This window comes from Rhinichthys klamathensis, unplaced genomic scaffold, assembly GCF_029890125.1.
Source record: "Rhinichthys klamathensis goyatoka isolate OS25496 unplaced genomic scaffold, OSU_Roscu_1.1 h1tg000079l_1, whole genome shotgun sequence".
Classification (NCBI taxonomy): domain Eukaryota; kingdom Metazoa; phylum Chordata; class Actinopteri; order Cypriniformes; family Leuciscidae; genus Rhinichthys; species Rhinichthys klamathensis.
The window spans coordinates 4096654-4117692 of NW_026606621.1; the positions used below are offsets into that span (position 1 = coordinate 4096654).

The 21039-nt window shown below is 37.3% G+C and overlaps 1 protein-coding gene across 3 annotated transcripts in view; it reads left to right on the forward strand.

Annotated features, from left to right (window-relative positions):
- Positions 1-21039, forward strand: part of si:zfos-2326c3.2 (misshapen-like kinase 1) — a 64917-nt gene that overhangs the window by 11636 nt on the left and 32242 nt on the right. For all 3 annotated transcript variants that reach the window (XM_056251239.1, XM_056251242.1, XM_056251241.1), the window contains exons 3-13: positions 6740-6796; positions 10812-10937; positions 12162-12272; positions 13551-13641; positions 13790-13920; positions 14111-14165; positions 14282-14360; positions 15961-16136; positions 16392-16464; positions 18799-18985; positions 20314-20427. In XM_056251239.1, the coding sequence (XP_056107214.1) occupies positions 6740-6796; positions 10812-10937; positions 12162-12272; positions 13551-13641; positions 13790-13920; positions 14111-14165; positions 14282-14360; positions 15961-16136; positions 16392-16464; positions 18799-18985; positions 20314-20427 (1200 nt within the window). The remainder of the gene's footprint in view (positions 1-6739; positions 6797-10811; positions 10938-12161; positions 12273-13550; positions 13642-13789; positions 13921-14110; positions 14166-14281; positions 14361-15960; positions 16137-16391; positions 16465-18798; positions 18986-20313; positions 20428-21039) is intronic.

The following is a 21039-nucleotide window of genomic DNA, read 5'->3' on the forward strand; positions in this document are numbered from 1 at the left end:
ACTGAAGCAGTATGCTAAATAGTCAGTATTCAGCTTAATATTCAATAATATTTTTGATCTGAACTGAGCTGGATGATGACATCACTGTTTTCTCCAGAGCTGTTGTATAGATAAATTAACTAAATTAATAACTAAGGATTTTTTACAACCAAAATGAACCATCACTGAACTTACTCAAGCTGGACTATGACACTGTTTTCTTCTAGATCTGCTGTACAGCCAAAACAATTGTACAGATTTGAAACAATCTGTATTGTAAAAAGCGCTATATAAATAAAGGGGACTTGACTTGACTATGCTCTACTATGCTGTAAACCATTTGGTAGCTCATAATAACTCATCAGTGAGTCAAGATCACATAGTGTTCACCATATGCCTGAAGCCGGGGTTTTCAACAACACTAATGTAGAAATCTGTTCAATCCTGAGCTTGCTGGTGGTATTATCCAGTGTAGTTTGCCTCGAATCAACAGGTTTCGGCTGAGATTGCAGTACGGCCATTTCATATGCGTGGCGTCTTGTTAATTGATAACGCAAGTTGGTTGTGTTTACTGAATATTTTAGTGTAGCCTGTCAAAGCCCTGAGCATTCCCTGACTTATTTTTAAAACCAAAGTGGACCCACACGTCAGAAAACAGCATAGACTAAAATATTGATTTTTGAGATTTAAGATTCAAAGTTGGTTCATCTGAGAATTGAATAATATCAAGAAATCAATATTTTCAACCCAGCCATATTTCTGAATATGGTTTTAAATCAGATAGATTTAAATATGTACATCTGATTCCCCTTATTATCATTGTTCTGTGACCGATTGATTGATCGTCAACATGTTGCATGTGTAAGTACAGCAGCCGGATAACTGTCTATTCAATGTCCCACACCACACTACTATCTAGCCATAGTGGCTGTAAAAATAAGAGACTTTCTTTTTCTTGCCAGTATTGCTGTTTGATTATCATTCTGTTGTTGACATAATAGACAGCAGCATGTCTGTCGGCTACATTTACACTGCTAGACCTAATGCACAGATGCCATATTTTCTCCCATGTGTCTATATTAACTCAAGACATAACTGACATTCACTTCTATAAATATCTACGGAGAGATGAATAATTGAGACACAACTGTGCTAGTGTTTCTTGGTAAAATGGGAGGGTGTCAACGGTTGCTGACACCATATTTTGTAAGAATGACGGAGAAACTGCTAATCATTTCCAGTAACTAGGCACTTCGCAATTTTTTTCTTAACAAAGGGATTTTGACCTGTCCCAACTTCTTTCTGTCACCAAATAAAACATACAACAATCTCATATTTGTTTTATAATCTAATAAAATAAACTGAAAACATTGTGGTAATAATAATAATAATAATAATCTAATTTTATTTGTTTTTATTTAAAACATAATATTTAACAGTGCCCCATATAATGTGTGGTACTCCTATTGCAAAAATGTGACATTTCTTGAAATTGTTACACATTAGAAGTTGCATTTTGCACCCTTTCTACAACATGCAGGAAGTCAAGTAATGTCACCTTCATTTGTATGGCGCTTTATACAATACCGATTTTTTTTCAAAGCAGCTTTACATTGATAGACATGAAAATTATGATTCAGAATGCAATTCTGCTGTAAAGCAGCTCTAAAAAGACAATAGTGAACAGTCATTATTCAGCTGAAATCAGTCAACAGGTTTAATAACTGTGTAAAGTTCATCAGTTATGGAATGAGTTCACTTCATCTATGAAGCAGCTCTGGAGAAAACAGTGATGTCATCATCCAGCTTAGTTCCGTTCTCATCGTAATTTAGAGAGATTCTTTTGCTTTTGTAACTCTTATGACAGTAGTGTCAGTACTATGATATGATCTAAATCCTGACTGGAATAATCAGCAGATGGTTCAAAGATAAAAAGGTTTTCAAGCATTAAAAAAAAGTGTAATACAACTTTAAATGTTATCTTTTTTCTGTACATTAAAATGTATCCTGTTTAAAAAAAAAAATCTGAGAAAAATAATAATGGCTACCATCTATTTTTACCACAATTTACAGAAGATTAAATTTGAATTCAGTGTAACAATAGTTATATGCAAAAAAATCTTGTCACGCATATTTTGAACAACAACCATTTGATCACAGTGCAGCCCCCATATACTAATTAATTGTAATTTTAAATCTTTATACTTTGCTTATCCTTCAAACCACTAGGTTTTACCCGTTTGTCAGGAAAAAAAATTTGTAAGTGAAAATCATATAACAAAATTTTGTAGGATCACTTATTCTTATATAAATGTACAGCTCAGAATAAGCATAATATTAATTTTTACATAAATAAATCTGTTACGCCGAATGACCATGGTTTGTCAAAATGGGAGAGAGTATTGGTATTGTCATTGTTCCCATTATTGTAATGTTTTTAGTATTAGTCTTTAATTCAATTTAAATTACTTTTAATATTCCTGAATAAATAACAGCAGAAGTAGATGTTGAAAAATAATACACATTTTATTTTAAGGCATGCCAATAATTGTTCTACCTGAACAACGAGCGTAACAAAGCCCTTTATAATGAACAGTGGACAATTAGTATTGTGTAGCAAAAATGTTAATTTTTCAAATCTCTTGACCAGTAGGTGGCGCTGTCAAAACTGCAAGTACTTTTAAGTCATGATTGGGATACCAAGGTACCAAGTTGCATTCATGGTCTTCAGGACGTCCGTTAAGTCCATAAGACCGTATGTCCCATTTGTCATTTTAGGTTTCAGAAGGGTGTTCGTGAGCTTCACTGCCGATATGCGCCCTCGATGTGCACTTTTGCAGAGCCCGCACTGATTCGAGCTCCACAGCAGACTTCTTCCCGACAGTCAAAGCAGCGTTACGTCACGAAAGTGCAGGCTCATAGGAAGACCGCGAGTGCTTAGGGTGCCATTTGGGACAGGGCCAATATACTAAAGTGTTATCGAATTTTTTGATGCGCTATACAGGTACGGTTTGGTCTATTGAACAACTGATCTGAGCCAATTTTGGTGAAAATCTGACTAAATGTCTTGGGCAAGTTCGAAAAATTTGGGTTTTCAGAAAATCCATGTGTTCGACTTCACTTGAGCTGAGGAATCAGAGGAGAAAAAACAGTTTCTAGCCCTTGTGGTTCAGAAGTTATTTGTAAAAACACAAGTGCAACTTTGAGCAGTTGTAGCACTAGAAGGTTTGAGTTAGAGACTCCAAATTTGCTGTAGATAATGTTGAGACTATCCTCTATCGGTCTCCACCTCTATCCAAATTTCATAACTTTCCTGCAAATGGTTCTACTTGAGTGGAAGAAGTGTACAATAGGTGCCTTTGCACCTTCAGTGATTGGCCCCTAATAATAATGATAATAATAAAGAACACTAACTGATGTCATTTAGATTTCCCCTATGATGTCATTTAACAAAATGTATGCTTAAAAATATCATCCTAGCTTGTTGGAAAAATGTACCTGTCGCAACATTTCTGCAAAATTATATTATGTCATTTCTGCAAAATGTTGTGCACGTTTCGCGACAGTTTCAAAGTGAAATGTCCAGTGAGTGACGCCAAAAGCCTGTTCAGTTTTACAATATAATAAACAGATATACGTGAATCTGGCAACGTTTCATTAAGTTGGTTTTTGTACGCATCACAGCAGTTTAGCATTGAAATGTCCTGGGAGTGGCGCCAAAAGGTCATTGGTCCGTCACATATTAAAATAACGTACACCTTCATTAAACCCTAAACATACCCGAAAAGCAAATGTGACACAAAAAAGCAATTGCTCAAGCAGCCATACCATTTTAGCTTGATTCTAGTCGTCTTTGAGCTGTTTTGTCTTGACTCGTGTTTCACTGGATCCGTACCAGATGAGCTACAGAGCTTAGTTTGTCAGAAAAGCCAAACACATGGAGCTGGTTATGTGATGCAAACTCCAAAGTATTCGTTGACAAATCATGCACTACGGTAAAAAGTGTTTTATGGTCATAAAATAACATTTTACAAAGAGCCACATTAAAATAAGTCTTTATTAATCCACAATCTGCCCCTAATCATAATTGTGTATGAAAAGGATTAAATGATCTTGCTGTTTTACTGCCTCTAGTGTTGATTTCTTTTAGAAACTGCAGCGATATGTATGTACGCTATTGGTACGTATTTCGCTTTTGCAGAAATTTTGCCACTTGCCCTGTGAATAATACAGCTTTCCTAAATTTTGTCAGATGGCCATGAATTTCACATTGTTCTATAATATGTTTTTCAGCTATTTTGTCTGTCCACAATTTTGATTTATGTCAAAAAAATACTTTTTCGTTCTTGACCGAAGTTTGTCCAATTATCACCAAATTGTAACTGTAAAATGAATTGCGGACACAAAAATGGGGACTTCTCGTCTTTGACCCAGATAAGAAGGAACATAATTGTGAGGATATTTTCCAACAGAAAATGGAGATTTGAGTCTGTATTTACAGTAACTAGCCTAATCAAGTTGTGTTTTTTTTTTTTAATCAGAGGCTTAATAACAGCCAGGTGAAAGTTTTTGGGACATATCCTAAACATAGATGCATTAATGATATTAAGAAGAGGATCTATGTCCTCTGGAAGCATCTCTTTCAGGTTAGTCGGTATAGGGTCTATACATGTTGTTGATTTTAATGATTTTTTTAACAAGTTTTAGAATTTAGACAATTCTCCCTCTCCTATCAATCTTGCAAGTAAAGGAGTTCATAAAGTCATTACTGCTATGCTCTTGGGAAATATCTGCACCTGTTGATGCTTTATTTATTTATTTTGTTAATTTAGTTACTTTATCAAATAAATACCTAGGGTTGTGTTTGTTTTCTTCTAAACGTAATATATTTGTTTTTTATTTGTTGAACATCGATTAAATTATTACCCTCAAATGGTTTCGGTAGATTTTTTTACTAGTTCAGGGAACAGATGGTCACCAACGGATGATATTGTACGGTTTATTTTAAGAGCGTGCTTGTCTGCCGCTTTAAATGCTCGAGGTCGTTACAGCATGATGGATTCTGATTGGCTGTCAGTGTTTTTTATCATTCATCAGCTGCTGGATAGAATCGTTTTGAAAGTGATTCCAACAATATCGTTTCTCTGTGCTGTTATCATTATAGCTGTGGTGTGAACTCTGCTATTCTTTAATATTGAGAACAATTTTTTAGAACTAAGTTTATAGTTATCGTCCTTGGTGTGAACAGGCCTTAAGTCTATGTGCCATATCACTAAGGAGAGCTGGGAACTGACTTACTCTCTTTAAACCCCTTTTTTTTTAAATTCTACTACTATTTCCCTCTTTCCATACCATCATGAAACATTGAGGGATTGATCTGTCCTCCATCAGGTTAGGTCTCTCTCCTTCCTACCAACACAAGTACCAGGGGTTCCATCATCATACATACTATTACTAGCCTATATGGGTGTTACCTTCAGCAGAAGAAAATAAGAGACACTTTTCATTTTTTATATACCACATATCCCACTTGAGATTTCTAACCATTGGTGGCAGGGTTACAACTGGGCAACAGTGTAGGCCTGCAGCTATTTATGTGATCAGTGATAGTCACTTCTTGATTTATTATTATTATTATATATTGTAAAAACACTAGTCTTTGTCACTTAAAACATCAAATGCTATTCTTGGCACCATTCATGTAATGCTTGACTGCATGTGAATGTGGAACTTAAAAACAAAAAAGGAACTGTGCCATTTTTAGGTCTGTGTGTTTGAGCATGACATATGAAACATTATCCATAATTAGATGCCATATTTCAGCTCACCGAGGATCCTGCACCTCTCTGGGTTCATGTGTCATTTCTTCTATAATTGCCTAAAGAATGTTTGTTTTTCCCAAAGTGAATACATCGGTATTAGATGTTCCTCTGTGCAAATTTATCTGTATTTGTGTTGCCAATTTTCAATTTTCCTGGATTCGCTGTTTTATGATTTTGTTATCAAAAGTGAAAGATGAAAATAATCAATCTTTTAAAATTTAATGAAATTAAATATTTAAATTTTTTGGCAAATAAAGTGCTTCACAACAGACTATTTATGTTTACTATTTAAATAAAAATAATTGTGATATTTCTTAAAAATAATGTTTTCATAAACTATTATTATTGTTATTATTACTTTGAGAAGTAAATTCTACTGTGCAATTCAATATATGTCTTTCATCATTTCATCAAGTTAAACCAAACCTTTATTGTAGCAGGTTGTAGTGAAGATCTTTGTAGATACTGTATATGACGATAGTTTTGCCAAACGAACTGGTGAAATGCTGGTGAAGTGACTCTGAAAACAGCTCACAAACTGAGACACGCACAACATGCAGACTTCAGATTTCTAAAGCAGTCTGTATAATATTCACACACTTGCCAATATCGCAATTGGTTTATGTGTAAAGCTCTACTTTTGCTCTATTCATCCAAATGTTTCCAAATTCTGTGACATTTAGCATTACACAGTCAATTCCATGGATTCCAGGATCAGGCTAACAACACAGTATTGTTGAGCAACTCCGATACTTAACCAAATATTATAAATCACAGAAAAACAACGACTACTGATTTGTGGAGCTATTTATACATTTTGGGACACTTCAAAGGTGAAGCGCACAAGTGCAGACATCCTAATCATGTGTTCACATCCTTCAGCAGGGCCACATGGTCATGTGTGTGTTATCTCTCATGGTTGTCCTTGTGTTTGACAGGGTCGACATGTGAAAACAGGACAGCTGGCAGCCATCAAGGTCATGGACGTGACAGAGGTATGAGCTTCTTCACCTTTAGAAGAGAGAGAAACAGTTTGTGTCTTCAGCTGAAGAATGAAGAATTTTTACATTTATTTATTGCTAAAATGTAAGAATTTGTCATGAAAGATGACATAAACATTTAATAAGGTATTCCCTGGAAATCAATTTAAGGTGGCAAATATCACAAATATGCTGATTTAAAGGGGACCTATTATGCAAAATTCACTTTTATAAGGTGTTTGAACACAGATGCGTGTCTGCGGTGTGTGAGAATAACAAGCCTATAATGGTAAAAATCCACTCACTCATTTTTTTTTATAATTCCCATACATCAAAAGCAGTCTCTTCAAATGAGCTGATTCAGATTCCCCCTACAATGACGTCATCATAAGGGAGAAGCTCCGCCCACAGCCGGTGACGATCTGCTCTATTAGCATAGACACACACACAGCCCTGAGTGAGACGCACAGAGTTTCTGTATCCTCGCTGTAGCAGCTGGAGTTGTACGATGTCTGTACTAAAGAGGCATTACAAGTGGGATGTACCAATGCACATAAGAGTCTCTATACCCGTCTTTTCACCTTTATTGCAATACAGTACAACACAAATGCAATAGCATGTCATAAAAGCAAGAAGACAGCATAAGTTATAACCGTAATTAAACTAAACTGTTCTGTCTGCATGCAGCATATATACTCTGGCTCTGTAGGCATCTTACAACAGTCCCCCTACGAGAACCTGTACAGAGATTTATAGATTACCATGATGGAACATGCTAATCGATGACTTGAAGATAGTTAACTCCACATCAACTGCATAAATTGTCACTTCTTCTTGAATCTCTCCATCATTGTCCGACTCCGGTTCAAACATATAACGCCTCTACCGACAGTTTCTGACATTTTCAGTGGGTGAGATTGTGCTGTTTTGTTGTTGCCGGTATGCTGGAGCACGAGCTCTTCAAGCTCCGCCCTCTTCTTGAAATGGGGCCGGGAGCACCAACTCATTTGCATCTAAAGGGACACACAAAAACGGCAATTTTAACATGCTATAAAAATGATCTGTGGGGTGTTTTAAGCTAAAACCTCACATAAACACTGGGGACATCAGAGACTTATTTTAAAGGGATACTTCAGGATTTAGCATTAAGCTTTGTATTAGTAGAAAACCTGTAGTATTTTCGAATTACCATGCTTTCCACCCTCATATCCTCCTGAGATGAGAGATTTATGTATTTTTTGTCTGGAAAAAATCCAGACAAACTATGTGTACAGAATGTACACATAGTGTCGGCCATCTTTTTTTGGAAGCTAAGCTAGCAGGCTCTTGTTCTGTGGAGAAAGCTGAGTAGTAGGGGTTACCATCCTCTTTTTCCCGGACATGTCCGGCCGTCGATGCTTTTCCGGATTCAGCTTTTGCTTTCTGCAGTCGCCTCATTGTTTACATGCACACCTTTTGTTTCAATCTAACTGAATTCATTACGATTGGTGAATCTGAATGTAGTGTTTACATGAACGCTAAACAAGTGATCGGTTGATGTGCATTTTAACATTGCTAAGAAAATTCCCGCTCCTCCGTGAGAGATACGAGACCGGTGCGACTCACAGGTGTCGCTCATCGGTAATCTGCCACCGGCCTTGCGCCGTTCTCCCGCGGCCCTTGCCTCGTCCTGCTCGCCACAGTAAACATAATGAATGGCGACTGTAGAACGCAAAAGCAGAATCCCGGACATTTTGGGCGATCTCGGAACACGTTTTCGGGCAGACTTATCACGGAGACTCACTAGTAGCCTAGACTTGTTGTTTAACTAACTACTGCGCTCTGTTACCGGTAGGCGTGGCCTCCTAGGGCAGCGAAGCAAGTGCATTCTGGGAGTTGTTGTCTTTCATCCACATAAGCCAAAAATACATTTTCTGGCTTTTCTCAGTCTAGAAAGCTCCAAATTCAAAAATAATTTCTCATTTCTTCTACATAAATGACCCATTTTAAATACACATTCATCTTTCCAGAGGTGAAGTATCCCTTTAAACCTTGTAAAAAAAAGGGGGCATAATAGGTCCCCTTTAAGTAAGTAAGAGCTAATCGAACACTGATGAGAATATTGATTCTGAATTATTATAATCAGAAATATTGATTTTTTATTTTATTTTTTATGTACATTGACCAAGACATTTATGCACAAGGACAAGAACATAACCAGGTTTAATGTCGAGCCCTGCTGAAAACATTATTTATTTGACATTTCTGTTATCTTGCATTGTAACACAAGCTTTTACGCTTGGGATTCCCAGATGTTAAGAGTTAAAACCCCCCATATAGAACTTTGCTCTTAAATGGATATATTTTCTGACCAGTGTTTTACTTAATCTCGCTCCACTTATGATCTGAACACATGAATGCTGGAGTTTAGCTTTTATTGCGCTTGCAATATTTTGGTCAAATGAAAGTTTCATGCCAGTATGTGTTCTTTTAAAAGGGTGACAAGTGGTTTTTCTACCACTAAATATAGATTGTGGTTGCTGAATAAATGCACTCATGCAACCATTGTTTAAAAAATGTTTTTATTTGGAATTGTTGGAGTTGAAGGTGAAGTATGTATATAAGATTTTTTTATGTTAAAATATATTACTATAATATACCATTATTACCAAATTGTAAACTGAGCCTCCCAGGCACCATCAAAACACTGATGGTGTTCTGCTCATATCTGTCAGTCTCTTTCCAGCCCAACCTATAGTGAGAGTTTAGGGTGTGTCTACTGTAACAGGAGGAGCCAGAGAGTGTTTAACCAGTGTGGGACCATGACTGATGCATTGCATGAGAAAAGGCATTCAGCTTCAGTTACAGAACTACGAGCCAGATTTCGATCTTCAAAGATTAAACGGGTCATGAACTTGTTAACGCAAAGCATTGAGCAAAGCATTTGGGAGAACCTTCTACATTTACCTTATTTTTTCCAGTTCATAATAGAGAGTTTGTTAATGTGTACGATGAACATAATAAATATTTGACTATGACAAGAGGAGAACTTTCTCTTTCAAACAACAGTGATTCATAGTGGTTCTGGTTCACATCATCTCTTAAAAAGAACAAACAAACACTTACAGTAACCAAGTAGTTCATTCGACTTTTCTGTGTGAGGAACAGACTGAAATGTAATAAATTATTCCCTGATAATCCTCCACCATAAATGGAATATTCAGCATTTATTGATGCATTGCCATTGTGCCAGATTTTATGTCAGCGACATTTGGCTCTAGCAAGAACCAATGGCATTTGGTGTAATGACATACAGTAAAACAAAAATGTTTTTTTGGCCAAGAGAAAGATCTGTGGATAACGACATTTGTCAAAATGCTTAAAGATCATGGTTTAATTGATGATGTCAATTGATGTGTCTGATACAGGGTATATAATCTAATTAATGAATCATTAATTAATTCATTAATTATTCATAATATCACAAGCAGACAGTCTGCCTGACCACTACACAACAGCTAAACTCATTACACAAGGCAACACGTCTGTTTGATTGTTTGCATAGATTTCATTTCTGTTACTTGACCGTGGATTTAGTGCATTAATATACAGATTTTAGTCAGTACAAGTTTTTTTTTTTTTTTTCTCAATATGAGTCAGTTATGAAGCTTTCAGTGAAAGACTCTGCTCTCCCCATCACAGAAATGCTGTTTCCTGGTTCCCTTTCCGTCTTGCACTATCTGCCATGGGAGATAACAGAGCAACGTAGTGGTCATTTGAACCCCAGGCTCCAGATTTCCTTTCCCCTGGCCATCACTTTCACACACACCTCTCCTGTCTTTCCTCTTGGGAAAGAACTGTGAAAGCAGCCTTTACATATAAATGCTTATGTTTGGAGTGCTATTTTATAAAGGGAGTCTCAATATATTGGTCTCCATTACTAAGTAATGACGTTTTTAACAGGCATTGTTATTCTTGCTGTCGTTATTTAAGTTGTCTCATGGTGAAAGAGATCAAATGAAAATTGACAAATGTATTTTGTCTCCCGCAGGACGAGGAGGATGAAATCAAACTGGAGATTAACATGTTGAAAACTCATTCCCATCACAGGAACATAGCCACGTATTATGGTGCTTTTGTTAAGAAAAGTCCTGCCGGTCAGGATGACCAGCTTTGGGTGAGTATCTACTGAACCCAAATAAACAATCAACCTGGTTTCCTCTAGAGGCTCTTAACTGCTTGTGTATAGTCTCTCACATTACTAGAAGAGCCAGAGTTTGTGCTTTCTGAGGTTACAGAGATATCTTCCAAAAACGGTCCCTGTAGCAATGTTAAAGGCTCAGGGAAAAAGGAGGCGGGAACCGGCGAACATAAATTTATTCACAAAATAAACATAAATAGGTGGAGCTCCTTTTATCCTTCCGGAGCTCTTCTGTGGGACTTTAGACCGGTGTGGTGTGACTTTAATTTTCACTCGCGCCACCGACCTCGCTCCGTTCCCGCGGCTCTCGGCCCTGCCCTGCTTCCCACATACCCGGTTGGCTGTGCGTTTTGGGATCTGGTTCAGCCATCCAGTCCTCCACCAGCTGGTTGAATCCTTCATGGTGCCTGGCGGCTACACTGGATTCCCTAGGTGAACGGCCTTGTACTTCCCCCGTCCTCTGAAACATACTGTATATTTATATTTGGGTCAAGCATCTTGTCTAAAGCAGATCCCACACCTAAAGAGATTTTTCATTCACACCTAGATCCCAGTGGTGGCGTAATCTAGCTTTGTTTTCTAATGCTGTTGTTTCCCCACACGATCGAATGGCAACAGCAATAATGGTTGGGAGCCGCACTTTTCTTGCTCTCTGGACACGTTTTACACTGATACTTAGTTTAGCAAATCTATATAGCAAATCTCAACCGCTTGATTGCTTGTATCATTGCGAAATGTAAACTATATTATCGCATGAAGATATTAATATATATAATATTACGATTTTCTGTAATCCTATACAAATATATTTGTTTACAAACTTAAAATTTCCTCCAAGTAATGTTCAATACTTTGCAGTGTAAATTTACAGCAGTATGTCTGTGTGAGCCTTTTGTACAACATGTTTGGCCGCTAACCTCCCACAGTTCCTCTGCCGTTACGATACCGCTAAAAGAGTTCAGACGATTAGAAGGGGCATTAGTGTCTGCAATGGGAAAGGGCCTTTTACATTCTTTCCCTCCGCAGTCCATATCTTCAGGGCCTTCAAGGGTGTGTGTTGACGTTTAACTGAAGGACTTTACCATCCTGATTAAGCTACTGAGATAAATAACAACGTAGATAACCAGTCTAGACGTCTGTGCTGTCACACTCTTGTTAGACTGATGTTAAAGTGTTTTCTGTGTGTGTCTTGGCCTTCAGCTGGTGATGGAGTACTGTGGCGCAGGGTCGGTCACAGACCTGCTGAAGAAGACCAAAGGAAACTGCCTTAAAGAGGACTGGATCGCTTACATTTGTAGAGAGGTTCTGAGAGTGAGTGATCACTGCTAAAGATTATTGATTGTATACATTAAGACATTTAGGTGGTGGGAAAAACCTTGTGAGGAGGCAGACTCGGCTGGCAGAGCCTTTCCTCCTCTGGCATTACAGTGAGTGGAGTATATATGCTAGAGTAAATATAATCTAGTACCTCCTGCATGCAAAACAAGTCATGTGTTCATTGAATGAATGAAATGATTCAATTTTTAGTATGTTTGTAAGGCTCATTTTAAACTGTAAGGATCATAATTTTTTTTTATAGTCTTTCCTTCGTGTTACATAAGTCAGTCTATCCATGAAAATAGTCAGCTTACACTTAGCACTGTCACTGATATGACCAAATGCAGATTTCCTTTGATGCGTATTGTACCCAGAAAGATAAAAACCAGTTGCATTTAATCATTGGATAAAGTCTGCTCTTCATTTAGTGCATAAAAGTTTATGTGGATAACATAAAACATCAATAAATAGCCCCCCCCCCCCCCCCCACACACACACACACACACATTATTTCATCCACATTACTTGTATACATGCTCTAATCATTGTCAACCATAAGAAAGTTTATCTTATAACTGTAAAAATAACACTTCATTTAACATAACTCCTCTGTAATTTGAGCTGAAAAGCTGTTAATTTGTAGTCATTTTCGTCAACATAACAGAAAACTGTTTTTTAATTAATCAATTAATTTTATTTTTAAGAAAAGATTGGGCAAGTTGAAATGAATTTTTATGGTGACCAACACAAATGCTGTCTACTGAGCTTAACCCGAAATATTCCTTTAATTCCACAATGAAATTGTCCAATAACAGGTAGCTCATGCAATAAGGTAGTGTTTGGCTGGTCACAAGTCTGCTCCTCATCAGGTGACTCGCTCTCCTTTCAAATCAACATCTCTAATGCTATGTCTGGGGTCTTCGTCACAATATTATTCATTTCTTTGTGTAAAACATTTCTTTTCTATGAAGCAAAATTGACATTGCGCTAAGCTACATGGTGACGTCACGGCAGCACACGTCACACCACTTTACACACTCTCATGGACCACCAATTATTGAACAACTTCAAACTGAAACAAAGTGCATTAAAAAGTAAACATTTTCACTAAAGCCATGCACATTATTAAAGTAAAGAAAGAAAGAAAGAAAAAAATTAAGAAAAGTGAAACAGCTACATTTATTTAAACATAGAAAAGGAGTATTACTATCTGGTGTGGGTATTTTTCTGTGATGTGTGTAAACACTGATTTGCTACTCTTTGTGTTCTCAGGGTCTGTTACACTTGCACTCACATCATGTCATTCATCGAGACATTAAAGGACAAAACGTGCTGCTCACGGAGAACGCTGAGATTAAACTCGGTAAGAATGGAGACGAACCATTACCAGCATTGAACTCTTGAGATATTATATAATATGAGAAACAATGCCCAGTCACATGACAAAAACTGTAAGTGCTGGTACAGTATATTATATGGCTGAAGACATTGTTGAATTCCTGTGTTGTCAGTGGATTTTGGTGTCAGTGCTCAGTTAGACAGGACGATTGGCAGAAGGAACACATTCATCGGGACTCCATATTGGATGGCGCCAGAGGTGATCGCGTGTGATGAGAATCCTGACTCGACGTATGACTATAGGGTAAGTCCATCGACTGAGATCCATTTAAGATACTTATTTTGTCATAAACATTTCAACATTTGTTAACTAGAAATTAGCAACAAAAAAAAGGGAATAATTTACTGTCTATTGGCAAAGCGAAATATCAGTATATTGTAGTACTATACATGAGTGGTTGAATATGTTCCTGAAATACATTGCATGTTTTTAGAGTGATGTGTGGTCTCTGGGTATCACAGCGTTGGAGATGGCAGAGGGAGCGCCACGTGAGTTCACACGATTCCTAGGCATATTCCGAAAAAGAAAGAAAAAACACTTTTATATAACTATACAAGTTGCATATGCTTTAATGTTTCTTTATGTTTTCCACATTTCTCTACAGCCTTGTGTGATATGCATCCAATGAGAGCGCTGTTTCTCATTCCACGAAACCCTCCTCCCAAACTAAAGTCTAAGAAATGGTAAGATTACTTTCCTTTATTATAGAGAGCGTTGTGACACGTGCCAGCTAGAATGTCTTCAATAGAATTTCCAGTGAGATCTCACACAGTAGTTTTGGTTTACACTGGTATTGTTAGTTCTAGTAAAGGATTATTTTGCTTATTTAACAGCATAGGCATAATTTACATGTCCCCACCACTTCTCGCAGCATGAATATATCTAAAAGAAAGGAGGCATCTATAGCTGACTAGTAGAGTATTAATTTCATTCATTTGTGTTAAATAAAAGGTGATCATGTGCTGGAATGTGTTGTTTTTGAGTGTTCGTTGCCACTGTGGCTTCACGCATTTGGATCATTTCACACAGATGGATCAAAAGTACGATATTAATGTGCATAATATAATACTTTTTACTCCACTACATTTTATAAAAACATGTCGGTCCTCATTATTTTGAACTGAAGAAATCGTCACTAGCTCGAGATGCGATAACACCGTCCAATTCGTGAACAGGCTGATTCTTTTCAACTGACCTGTTAGATCGATTCGCAAATCGCACTAAACGATTCATTTGTGAATTGGACCGATCCGATTGCATGTGTTCTAGAGTCAACCGTTCACTGATTCCAATCAACAGTCGGCTACGGTAGAAACATGACGTCACAATATGTCGACCTTCATAGAAGGGGGTGCCCGCGGTTATGTAGATATAAATGTCTCATTCTAAGGTAATAAAAACATAACGGTTCATTGATTAAGGTCTTTATACACCACTGAACACATAGTTATGGATCTTATATTGCATTTCTGTCAATAGATCCTCAGAAAAATTACACATTGCACCTTTAAAAACTAATCAGAACATTAAAATAATGCAAATTATTGCCCATGCATCTTTCCCGCTTCCGTAGCAGATTCAAATGATATAAAACTAGTATGTTTGCATAGCGTTCTTCTTAAAATGTAACATTTTTCCCTATGTATTATATTGTATGCTTATATTTGTCAACACACATTTTGTTTTTCCTCACTTCTATGTACTAAATGGTATACTTAGTTATTTTCACTTGTTTGCACATTTTAATTATGAGTAATTATCAATAGTAGTTATCAGTGAATAACAAGGATTGTTAATAAAATAACAAGTTTTCTTGCTGGCAGATCAATAAAGTGTCTGCATAATCTTCCTTATTGACTAGTGCTGGCTATTTGAAATGTATTATTATTCATAATGATGTCAGACTGATCTGTTACCTATTTAAGCTATGTAAATAGGTAACAGATTTACATAGTATATACTAAAATATACTAAAGTTCTGTGTTTAGTATATTTCTTCTCCCTTCCCCCACATATTTTGAGCAGTAGGATAGAGCAAAATAAACATTTATCAATCAGTACTTAAAGTAAGTACATTAAAAGTCAAGTACCTTTGTACATTTACTCGAGTAAAATTGAAAGTAATATTTTAACAGGGTATCTGTAGTTTTACTCAAGTACTTGATTTACTGTATGTACTTTGTCCACCACTGGTATTTGAAGAGTATTTAATAGCATTTAGCAAATGTACTGTCCCACTGAAGACATGTATGCAGTAAATCTGTTTTTTATTGCTCCTCTAAGGTCTAAAAAGTTTCTGACATTTGTGGACAGTTGTCTAGTGAAGAACTACCTCCACAGACCGTCCACTGAGACCCTCTTACGCCATTCCTTCATTAAAGACCTTCCCAATGAACGACAAGTACGCATCACGCTCAAAGATCATCTGGACAGAACCAGGAAGAGGAGACGAGAGAAAGGTACGAGACACACAGTGACGTGTTGATGTGCTTATGGTGTATTCATTTAGCCCGAATAGACATTCTGATTTACACTGGCGGGGTCCTCGAATATTTAGTCGTTTTAATATGATTTCAGGCTACACGTTCTTTCACTTTCCAACTTCTGGGATTTTTTACAGATGCCTGAAATGACAGTGTTATTAAAAGCAGTTTTATTGAATTGCAATGTTGGCCTAATTTGTCTGAAGTTCTGTTTGTGACCAATCTTAACAGAGGGAACAGAATATGAATACAGTGGAAGTGAAGATGAAGAAGATGCCATAAATGAAGATGAAGGTGAACCCAGGTATGTCATAATTCACATTTCTGAAAATAAAATTACACCAATCTATATATTACACTTTCTGGAAGGAGGAGATGGGCTAGAAATAAAAAGGGCCATTACAGAAGCACAGCAACTGATTTCATTTTGATGAAAGATTAAAAAGACAAACTAGACTCTTTTCCACCATCAGGTTTGGCTAATACCAACTAATGAAAAATGTGACAACATTAATGCTGTATGTGTATGTTTGTGAGTGTGTGTGCATCAGCATTAGTGTTGTCACAATACACAATAAAATTGTTATATAAAATATATTTCTGTGATAGCATTTACACACACATCTAGGAGTGGGTAATATGACCAAAATCAAATTTTACGATATGGTATCACAATAAAGATAAATATCATAATATAGTTTTTTTTGTTATTAAAAATAAGAACAAAGAAGCAAATTACAATATAACAATTTTGAATGAAACGAATGAAGTTTTTCCGGTAGAAAAGGTTTATTTAACATAGTTAGAAATAGTACAGAAATTGAATAATCAAATGTAAAAAAAAAAAACTGCATAGTCTTCACTGTATGAGTTAAATATAAATATATTCTTATTAAACCTACGAAGGTTATTCAGTCAAGAGCGGTAAGTTATTTTCTGTTTTGTTTGATTAACATTAAAGGGGTCATGACATGGATTTTGTTATTATTTAAATGTTTCTTGAGGTTCATTTGCCAGCAGCCATATCACCCTGTAGCCCAAGACTGGTTGCTCACTGAAGCTAAGCAGGGCTGAGGCTGGTCAGTACCTGGATGGGAGACCTCCTGAGAAAACCAGGTTTCTGCTGGAAGAGGTGTTAGTGAGGCCAGTGGGGGGTGCTCACCCTGTGGTCTGTGTGGGTCCTAACGCCCCAGTTTAGTGACGGGGACAGGGACACTATACTGTCAAACAGCACCGTCCTTCGGATGAGACGTTAAACCGAGGTCTTGACTCTCTGTGGTCATTAGAAATCCCAAGGATGTCCTTCGGAAAAAAGAGTAGGGGTGTAACCCCGGCATCCTGGCCAAATTTGCCCTTTGGCCTCTGTCCATCATGGCCTCCTAATCATCCCCATATATATATACCAATTGGCTTCATCACTCTGTCTCCTCTCCACCAGTAAGCTGGTGTGTGGTGGGCGTTCTGGCGCACTATGGCTGCCGTCGCATCATCCAGGTGGATGCTGCACATTGGTGGTGCTTGAGGAGATTCCCCCCTTCCATGTAAAGCACTTTGAGTATCCAGAAAAGTGCTATATAAATGTAACGAATTATTAATTATTATTCACTTACAATGGTAATAAAGTGTTTTGCACACACACACAAATAAAAAAAGAGAAGAGTCCGCTGTCATTATACAGTACGAGAGCGGCCTCTAGAGGCCAAATAAAAACCATCACTGACACCTCATGGAGTTTGTTTTGACACGTGCGCTGCACAGAGCGGGACACTTCAGTTCAGATGCAGATTTAAAACAGACAATGAAACAGTATGTTATACTGTACATATTTTCATATCAAAGTAACTAATTTGTTGTTTAGATGCTGCATTAGTGGAGAACAGCAGTATGCTTGCCGTCGAGGCTGAGAGGATGCTAACATTAGTACCTCAAGCGGTTAAAAGAATGTGACAAAAATAAACGGAAATCCGAACCAAATGTTTAATGTCACGATTGTTACCATCTGTTTGCATTAGTTTATATCTATTTGATTTCGCTTTTATGCATTCGTTATACAGTGAAGTTGCATATTTAAAGCTAGATACATGTGAAAGCAAACTGTTTCGTCATGCAGCCGACAGAAACATATAAAAAGAATCAGAAATGCATTCAGCCTGCTCAGAACTGTTTGGCCTGATGGCAAAAAAAAAGATTTATTTTCTTTAGAATAACATGCACTGTTGAAGCGTTGATAATAAGACCAGAAAACTGCATTAGGAAAGTAAATATCAGTTAGGATTTTATGTTGACTTGAGAGGTGAGATTTGGATTAGTGAACTATTATAGATCACTAAATGATAACTAAATGGCATCATCAGCAAGCAGCTCAATGAAGTTTGTTGCCACGATGACCAAAAAGTAGATAAAAATAAATCAATGAAATTGTAATGTAGCCATAAATTGCCTTGTGACCCATTAAAATGGCTCGGGTCAGTGAGTGTGTCACCCCTCGGGTTAATGTGCTCTGTCAGGAGTCTCCACATGGCAGATGGCATGAAAACCTGACAGCCCTGCATGACGCGGTGTACAAATGTTGGTTTTTAGCATCGCCCTGGTCTTAGGTTTGGTGGTTTCTCACATCATTTGCTTTGTGCTCATATAGCTCTATAGTGAATCTTCCTGGAGAGTCCATGTTAAGACGAGAGTTCCTGCGTCTGCAGCAGGAGACAAACTCACAAACACAACTACTCCAGCAAGTACATAATCAAGACAACTACAAGAGACAACTGCTCGCGGACCGACAGAAGAGAATCCAACAACAGCAGGAGGAAAGACGACGCCTCGAAGATGTAAGAATAAATGTTTTATTTTATTTTTTTAGATTGTGTAATGAGGGCATGTGCACATTTCAGAGAAAAATGTTTCACCATGCAGATGGAGAGTGACACACTTTGTTTTACTCTACCTGGCTTTGTTACAAGTTTAGTGTTTGTTTGCTTAGGATTTTCAGTGTCCTTTCAAGCGTTTGACATTCATGTCCAGTCAGTTGTAGCATGGTTTACTAGAAGTTCCCCGTCTTTCATTCTGCCTAAATCTAAATCTTTTAAATCTGTATGTTAGAGGTCAAACGTTTGGACACGTTTGAGTGAATTTGTTTCTCAAGATTTGAATAACCCTTTGGCCTGAGTTTCTCCGTGACATTTCTTTTGTAGGCGAATCAAAATTGTGCCAACATACAAATCTCTTTACACTCCTATCATTTTCATTTCATAAGTTGAAACAGAAATGAAGGAATAGCTGAGTTCAGAGTTCATACTCGTAAACTCCTTCAATGCCATATAAACAGCACCCCAGGATGCACCTTGTTACATTTGAAGGGCCCTATCATACACCCAGTGCAATGCAGCGCCATGATGTGCAACGCAAGTGTTTTTCGCTAGTGTCAGCCCGACGCAGTTATCATTTTCACGTCCTGCGCCCATTTGTCCCATTTGTGCGCCCATGGGCTGCTGGTCTGAAAACCTGGTGTTTTCGGGCGCATTGTTGGCGCGTTGCTATTTTGAGGCAACTGAAATAGACTGAGCCATTGACCAACTGAAACCTGGTCTAAAGTCAATGGCGCAGTATTTTATTTGTTATTTAAAGAGCGCATTAGTAATATGTGCCTATAGGCGGGTACACAATGCACAAACACTTTGTCCAGTAGATGGTCTGCTGCTTTAACCTCGCGCACGAGCAGATCCGTTTCCTCTCTTGAGAAGCGTTCAGTTTTTTCGCTCCATGGAAATAGCGAATCCGCCATGGTGCGAGCTCAACTGGCTTTTAAAGGGAATGGGAGGTGAGACTCTGATTTGTTTATTGCGCGTTACGCCCAAAACACACCCATTACTCATTAAGAGAATAGGGACAACCCTTTTAAACCATGCGCTGAGTGCGCCGACCATTTTTTCCCGTCGTTAAACTAGCAAAAGTGGATTCGGACGCCCTAATTCACTTGCGCCGTGCGCTTTAGACCATGTGCTTAGATACTTAAAATAGGGCCTGAAAGCTGGAATCTAGACAAAAGATGAAGCTGAAATAGACCATTTGTGTTATTTCTTTACTATTATTGTTCAATGTAGAAAATAGAAAACAAATAATAAGTCAGTTCAAAGCCAATGTGTTTGTGTTTTGAAAGCACCAGGAAAGGCTGTTACACGAGACCGGACTCCAGTGGCCAGAGCTTCAGGAGATGTTATGGCAAGAAGAGACTGATGTCACCGAGAAAAGCAAAAGAAATCACAAGAAACAGGTTAGAGTTTATTTTTCCTCTTCATTAGAATGTTTTGTCAAACAGTCCCTACAATGAATGGATTCTGATGGACTGTAGTTTTTTTAAATTACATTTAACAGTAAAACTCAAGGTCAGGTCAGTTGATTTTCTCACTGCCTTGGAGTAACGTTAACTCTTGTCAAATTAACAGAAATCATTAATGAATGGTCAATGCAACAAGTCAGTTGGTGGCGGATTAGACATTATTGGTCTGTGAGTTCATACAGGAATGTTTTATGTTATGGGTTTTTATCTCTCCTCACATTCAACTTTTAACTCAGTTTGTGCTTTTTAGGCAAGGTAAGCATGTGAAGTTTATTTATAGGCTATAGCTCATTTCCCACACGCCACTAATTCAGTTTAGCTTTAAACTCATTTAGGCTTCCTGTTTATAATAAATGTTGTTTATAATGAATGGCACTATAATTAGTTTATTTTATACTTACATTTTTCATTCTTGTTCTGTATACCATTACATTTGAGGGATTCTTGTCGAGTGAGGGGAACTAAAATACATGAATATAGTGTTTAAAATGTTAGTTTTTTTACCAGTATTTTACATTATTTCTGAATGTAATAATTAAATGTGTG